The sequence below is a fragment of the Clupea harengus genome, chromosome 24, assembly GCF_900700415.2.
Source record: "Clupea harengus chromosome 24, Ch_v2.0.2, whole genome shotgun sequence".
Classification (NCBI taxonomy): domain Eukaryota; kingdom Metazoa; phylum Chordata; class Actinopteri; order Clupeiformes; family Clupeidae; genus Clupea; species Clupea harengus.
Window position 1 is genome coordinate 17,829,626 of NC_045175.1, and position 7,824 is coordinate 17,837,449.

The 7,824-nt window shown below is 44.0% G+C and overlaps 1 protein-coding gene across 2 annotated transcripts in view; it reads left to right on the forward strand.

Annotated features, from left to right (window-relative positions):
• The first annotated feature begins 596 nt into the window (after positions 1-596).
• LOC105893759 (GDP-L-fucose synthase) overlaps positions 597-7,824 on the forward strand; it is a 10,896-nt gene continuing 3,668 nt past the window's right edge. The window contains exons 1-7 of one of the 2 annotated variants that reach the window (XM_031562692.2): positions 597-705; positions 2,223-2,371; positions 3,510-3,624; positions 3,891-4,019; positions 4,196-4,269; positions 4,503-4,636; positions 7,011-7,142. In XM_031562692.2, the coding sequence (XP_031418552.1) occupies positions 2,223-2,371; positions 3,510-3,624; positions 3,891-4,019; positions 4,196-4,269; positions 4,503-4,636; positions 7,011-7,142 (733 nt within the window). In that variant the 5' untranslated portion in view covers positions 597-705. Of the gene's footprint in view, positions 710-2,222; positions 2,372-3,509; positions 3,625-3,890; positions 4,020-4,195; positions 4,270-4,502; positions 4,637-7,010; positions 7,143-7,824 lie in introns of both variants that reach the window. The other variant, XM_031562693.2, reaches the window with a different exon arrangement.

Consider the following 7,824-nt stretch of genomic DNA (forward strand, 5'->3'; position numbering starts at 1 on the left):
TGCTATATGAATGCTTTGAACAACTTCTTGACACACACACATAGCACATCTGTTGACAGAGATCTCAATCTCAGTGGGAAATAAAATATTAATAAAATAAAATAAATCTTACCTCTCTCTGTGTTTTTGTTCATGTTTTTTTTTTTTATTGAATAACCTCAATTGGTAATACAGTTGATTAATTGTATTAAATATTTGGTCTGCAAAGCTGAGGCAGCAGACTGAAATACCGTTTATGTTCCCTAAACCCCGACAAGGAAATAACCATTGTAAACACATTTAGCTTATGTGAAAATGTCAGAATTGTCTACAACCATTTGACAATTATCGGTAGGAGTATTATAATGTGATGCTTTCAGTAATATGATACCTTGAATCTGTGGACGGTTAGTCTTATCTTTCTTTTTTTTTGTCTCGAACTGTCAATTGGTTTCCCCACAATTCACCAGAAGTCGTTATATGAGGGATTTTTATGTATCCATTTGCATTCAGTTCAAAAATCCGGTTTTGGGGATTTTACAATAGAGCTGCTGTCCGAAAGGAACGCGACCACTAGGGGCGTAGGTTTTCACTATGCTCTTTGGTGCAGGCTACGTTTGATGAGCACGTGATCAACGCGGAACAACTTCATTGAAACAGGATTTTGCCATAAAGCCGGATGCTCGACGTGTAGAAGAACTTTCCCAGGAACATTATAGTTTTTATGTAGGTAAGTTAGGATATTATTGCTTGAAATTATGAGTTTAAACTGACAGGGTTGAGACTACTGTTTACCCTATTGAGATATGCCAATCATTTTATCTGGACAAAAAGATGACACGTCTCGTGTGTGCTTTGACGTTGGAGCTTAATGTTATCAAATGTACGTCTTCTGAACGGATGTCCATGCTCTCTCATGATCTGTCTATCAATTAGGTTATTTCAGTAGATTTTCTTTCTATCGGTGTGTACGGGTACAATTGTCAATCTTAAATCCATTGAGTCTAATTTAAAGTTTCAGGCGACTTTATACTTTTTTGCAAATGCATCCATTGGATCTACAAAGTTATGCTACTGCTGCCTGGTCGTGTTTAGGCTAGTAGGGACCCGGTTATCGCTAGTCTAGTTAACTCGCTGGGTGAACTGGGGGAGAAAACAAGGAAAATAGCTTTAGCACTACCAGTGGGACACGACTTATGCTATTAGCCTATGCTAATGTCTTCGAAGCGTTCGAAGGCTGACCATCTATGTTATCACTAACTCTTTGAGTCAATATGCGCTGTTGGTTATTGGTGCAGTCAGAATAAGCATGTGAGCCAGATTGAAATCATCATCGCCAACGTAGGCTATAGCCAAGCCGGCGAAGTGGAATGTAGCCTGTTGCAAAAGTGTTACTGACAACAGTTCGGCTTTTGATGGATACACTTTTGGGAGTGATCAATTACTTAATTTCTTTATAGTGGGACAGTACCCTTTTAAATAGAATTCTCTTACTGGGAATTTGATTGATTCATTCATTCATTTCTGGTCGTTAGCAATGATGGCCAACTAGTTCATTTGAGAGCATAGTGTTCTGTTGACTTCGGAGTTAATTCACTTGCATTGAACGAGCTAGTAGACACGAGGCGGGCAGTGACGTGGTGACAGGAGGCGACGCACCCACTCACACGGCCCGGAGCTATTCTGGTCATGCGATTGGATAAAAGTGGTTTGGACCCTGTCGATCCGGAAAGACCAGCTAAACAAGACACTGGTTACAAAGAGCAAGGCAGTACTCTTTATGTTAAAGACAAATATGTTGTGTCCTCTGCAGCATGCTAATAGGCTAGTCAGACTTCCCAGCTCATCTTGAATAGTAAGGCGTAATGGCAGTGCCTGTACAAATATCAAAGGGTGTTGTCTTTGCGGCACCTGTGAGATGGAAGACTTCAGAGAAGTGGACCCAGCCCACCTTCAGCCGATAGCGGTGGAGCCTGAGCGAGCCAGCGAGCTGTTCACATTTTCATCCAATTTCTGCTTTTCAATAGTAGGACTAAAATTGGTGCGGCCTAACTCTCTCTCTTCTCTCTATCCTCTCTCTCTACCCCCCCCCCCCTCTCTCTCTCTCTCTCTCTCCCCCTACCTCTACCTCTCTCTCTCTCTCTCCACCACCTCTACCTCTCTCTCTCTCTACATCTCTCTCTCTCCCTACCTCTCTCTCCCTCTCTCTCCCTACATCTACCCCTCTCTCTCCTCTCCTGCAGATGGCGGGGGCTGTTGGACGGACGTGTGTGCTGGTGACGGGGGGCACAGGCCTGGTGGGCCGAGCGATAGAGCGCGTGGTGAAGGAGGAGGGAGGGGCGAGAGAGGGAGAAGAGTGGATTTTCCTCTCCTCTAAAGATGCCGATCTCACGTGAGCAACTCGCATGTTCATATGACCACACATACATGCACACACACACACACACACACACACACACTCGCACACACATACAGTACCAGACAAAAGTTTGGACACACCTTTATTTTTTTTGAGAAGTGTTTTCTTTACTTTTATTATTTTCTACATTGTAGATTAATACTGAATACATTTAAACTACGAAAGAACACATATGGAATGATGTACTAAACAAAAAAAGTGTTATCTACCATCTAGAAAATACAAAAAGTAAAGAAAAAACTTCTCAAAAAATGAGAAGGTGTGTCGAAACTTTTGACTGGTACTGTACATACACACACACACACACACACACACACACACTTGACATTGGAGCATAGCTGTTCATAGCAACATATCTTGCCCCCACATCAGAACACATAGGCTTAAACCTCAGGCTAATAATGCAGTTATCCCTTTACTAAACTCCACTTCACACCATCTTTGACCCAAAGTAACCACAAAAAAACCCTTGGAAACATGCCCAAGCCATGGGATTTATTAGCATACACACAGGCAGCACATAACCAGCTAAGATACTAAATTAACACCAGAGATAATCAACAAGCCATGGGATTTATGAGCATACACACAGGCAGCACATAACCAGCTAAGATACTAAATTAACACCAGAGATAATCAACAAGCCATGGGATTTATGAGCATACACACAGGCAACACATAACCAGCTAAGATACTAAATTAACACCAGAGATAATCAACAAGCCATGGGATTTATGAGCATACACACAGGCAGCAGCTAAGATACTAAATTAAGACCAGAGATAATCAACAAGACTCTTAAGACAGACAGACAGACAGACAGACAGACAGACAGACAGACAGACAGACAGACAGACAGACAGACAGACAGACAGACAGACAGACAGACAGACAGAGGCCTCTCCTCCTCCTCCTGCTACTTCCCGTGGGCCAGGTGCACCTCGTAGATCACTAATCAGGTATCTCACACCTGGGCAGAGGGGAGAGGAAAGCGCACAACCAAAGAAAGCGCAGGAAACGCGTACAGCCGTAACATTCCTTTTCACTTCAAGATTGTGTCCTCAAGCCATCCGTGGGGTTTTGTGACCTGCTCTTCTGTGATTGGTTGCAGGGACCCTGAAGCCACCAAGGCCATCTTCCAGAAGCTCCGCCCAACCCACGTCATCCACCTGGCAGCCATGGTGGGCGGACTGTTCCGGAACATGAAACTCAACCTTGACTTCTGGGTAATCAGAGTGACCAGTAGAAGTATTGTGTGTGTGTGCGCGTGTGTGTGTGTGTGTGTGTGTGTGTGTGTGTGTGTGTGTCTGTGTGTGTGTGTGCATATTGATCTCAACTCATTACTCAATACTTAAAATGGTGTCATAATACTGCTCAGAGCAACCTACAAGTATGTCTGATTTGGCTAATGTGTCATTTCAACCCCAGAAATTGTTATAATATAACCTGGCAATAAAACTTTGTCACTTAAGATCCTGTGTTTGTGTTACAGAGGTGTAATGTCTTCATCAACGATAACGTCCTTCAGGCCGCTCATGACGTTGGAGTGGTGAAGGTCATTTCCTGCCTCTCCACCTGCATCTTTCCAGACAAAACCAGCTACCCCATCAACGAAACCATGGTATGTAGTGTGTTACACAACCATCTCCTCAGACATATACCACAGTGCTTCATATTAATGTACTTTAATGTTTTTTTCAAGGAATCTATGTCTCAATAGAACATTTATATGCATTTATGAATCTAAATATTTTTTCCCCCCTTCTTTTCTCTTGGGTTTGTCTGTTTTGCCCTCAGATCCATAATGGTCCTCCTCACGACTCCAACTTTGGCTACTCGTACGCAAAGCGAATGATTGATGTCCAAAACAGGTCAGCTTTTGTGTGGTGTGTGGTGTGTGTGTGTGTGTGTGTGTTCGTTTGTGTGTGCGTGTTTGTATGTCCGTTTGTGTGTGTGTGTTTGTATGTCCGTTTGTGTGTGTGTGCGTGTCCGTTTGTGTGTGTGTGTGTGTGCGTGCGTGTGTTTGTATGTCCGTTTGTGTGTGCGTGTGTGTGTGTGTGTGTGTGTTTTGGTGAATTCCTTATTTTGACTGTTTGTTTTACAGGGGCTATTTTCAGCAGCATGGCCGGCGGTACACAGCCGCCATCCCCACTAATGTGTTTGGGCCCCACGACAACTTCAACATTGAGGATGGTCACGTGCTCCCCGGACTCATACACAAGGCGTACACGGCTCAGAGTAAGACATACTAGTAGCTTACTGCGTGTTAGTTCGCTAGCATTAGTATTTGTCCAACCACACAAGGCCTACACGGCTCAGAGTAAGACATACTAGTAGCTTACTGCGTGTTAGCATGCTAGCATTAGTATTTCTCCAACCACACAAGGCGTACACGGCTCAGAGTAAGACATACTAGTAGCTTACTGCGTGTTAGTTCGCTAGCATTAGTATTTGTCCAACCACACAAGGCGTACACGGCTCAGAGTAAGACATACTAGTAAGTATCTTACTGTGTGTTAGCTTGCTAGCATTAGTATTTCTCCAACCACACAAGGCGTACACGGCTCAGAGTAAGACATACTAGTAGCTTACTGCGTGTTAGTTCGCTAGCATTAGTATTTCTCCAACCACACAAGGCTTACATTGCTCAGAGTAAGACATACTAGTAGCTTACTGCGTGTTAGCATGCTAGCATTAGTATTTCTCCAACCACACAAGGCGTACACGGCTCAGAGTAAGACATACTAGTAGCTTACTGCGTGTTAGTTCGCTAGCATTAGTATTTGTCCAACCACACAAGGCGTACACGGCTCAGAGTAAGACATACTAGTAGCTTACTGCGTGTTAGCATGCTAGCATTAGTATTTGTCCAACCACACAAGGCGTACACGGCTCAGAGTAAGACATACTAGTAGCTTACTGCGTGTTAGCACGCTAGCATTAGTATTTGTCCAACCACACAAGGCGTACACGGCTCAGAGTAAGACATACTAGTAGCTTACTGCGTGTTAGTTCGCTAGCATTAGTATTTGTCCAACCACACAAGGCGTACACGGCTCAGAGTAAGACATACTAGTAGCTTACTGCGTGTTAGTTCGCTAGCATTAGTATTTGTCCAACCACACAAGGCGTAAACGGCTCAGAGTAAGACATACTAGTAGCTTACTGCGTGTTAGTTCGCTAGCATTAGTATTTGTCCAACCACACAAGGCGTACACGGCTCAGAGTAAGACATACTAGTAGCTTACTGCGTGTTAGCATGCTAGCATTAGTATTTGTCCAACCACACAAGGCTTACATTGCTCAGAGTAAGACATACTAGTAAGTATCTTACTGTGTGTTAGTTCGCTAGCATTAGTATTTGTCCAACCACACAAGGCGTACACGGCTCAGAGTAAGACATACTAGTAGCTTACTGCGTGTTAGCATGCTAGCATTAGTATTTGTCCAACCACACAAGGCGTACACGGCTCAGAGTAAGACATACTAGTAGCTTACTGCGTGTTAGTTCGCTAGCATTAGTATTTGTCCAACCACACAAGGCGTACACGGCTCAGAGTAAGACATACTAGTAGCTTACTGTGTGTTAGCATGCTAGCATTAGTATTTCTCCAACCACACAAGGCGTACACGGCTCAGAGTAAGACATACTAGTAGCTTACTGCGTGTTAGCATGCTAGCATTTAGTATTTGTCCAACCACACAAGGCGTACACGGCTCAGAGTAAGACATACTAGTAGCTTACTGCGTGTTAGTTCGCTAGCATTAGTATTTGTCCAACCACACAAGGCGTACACGGCTCAGAGTAAGACATACTAGTAGCTTACTGCGTGTTAGCATGCTAGCATTAGTATTTGTCCAACCACACAAGGCGTACACGGCTCAGAGTAAGACATACTAGTAGCTTACTGCGTGTTAGCATGCTAGCATTTAGTATTTCTCCAACCACACAAGGCTTACATCTGTCAGAGTAAGACATACTAGTAAGTATCTTACTGTGTGTTAGCTTGCTAGCATTAGTATTTGTCCAACCACACAAGGCTTACATCTGTTAGAGTAAGACATACTAGTAAGTATCTTACTGTGTGTTAGCTTGCTAGCATTAGTATTTGTCCAACCACACAAGGCTTACATTGCTCAGAGTAAGACAAACTAGTAGCTTTGTGCGTGTTAGCATGCCAACGTTAAAGATGCAGTCTTCGATTCTAATCCCAGGTGCTTTTTGTCCGATTCAGTGAATCCTCATGGTCTCGTGAGATTCATAGGTCCTCATGGTCCTCTAGCTGTCCGTTCAGTGTTTTGGCTCAAAAAAACCTTTGGTTTTCTGTACCCAGTCTAAGAGAGGGGACACCCACTCTGATTTCAATTCTACCATTGAGGAACCACAAACGAGAACAGTCTAGTCTGCGATTGCCTTGTGTGAAGGGATGTTCCTTGTGTGAATGCAGTGGGCGAGAAGGAGCATACGCCTTAATGCTACTTTAAGCACACGACACGCAGATAAAGATGGACACGACTGTGGACCCATCTCAGGTATTAGATTGTGGCCTAATCATGATGTCTGTCTGTCTCTCTCTCTCTCTCTCTCTCTCTCTCTCTCTCTCTCTCTCAGAGGAAGGCACCCCTCTGACGGTGTGGGGGTCTGGTAAGCCACGGCGGCAGTTCATCTACTCGCTGGATCTGGCACGGCTCTTCCTGTGGGTGCTGAGGGAGTACGACGAGGTGGAGCCCATCATCCTCTCAGGTACAGATACATCTGACAGTCTTACACATTTGGGCCTCTCAAATGAACCCTGGGCATTGTAGTTCAGATGAGCCCCTCTGCCTTCTGGGGCTTGTAGTTCAGACAACGGTGTGCTTGGACCCAGTCAGTCATCCCCCAAGACCACTTTCTTCCACCAACCTGCAATTCTTTTCTACACATTGTATTGGTGACAAATATATATATTTTTTCTTTCTTTCTTTTTCTTCAGATTTCAGGCTAAACAATTTAATTGATTAATTGCCAGAAAATATTGCACTCCACAAATCATCTGCTAAACAGTTTTCTGTGTGGTGATGTCTCCTTTTCCTTTTGTTGGCTTCTGACTGTGTGAGCGACGGACAGAAAAGGAGGCAGAAGAGAAAGAAAGAGAATAGAGAGGGAGAGATAGAGAGAAGGGAGTGGGAGTGGGAGAGGTAGGAGAGAGAAGCAAGAGAGAGAGAAGCAAGAGAGAGAGAAGCAAGAGAGAGAGAGAGAGAGAGAGGGAGAGGGAGAGGGAAGAAGAGTGAGGGGGGGCAGGGAGAGGGATACAGAAGTGTATCATGGCCCCTCTCTAGTACTACTTCAGAGTATAAAGAGATAACAACATTAGCAAAGACATCCTGCGTAGCTTTAGGTAACACTTGACCATCATCTTATAGACATTAATATGTTATGACGGATG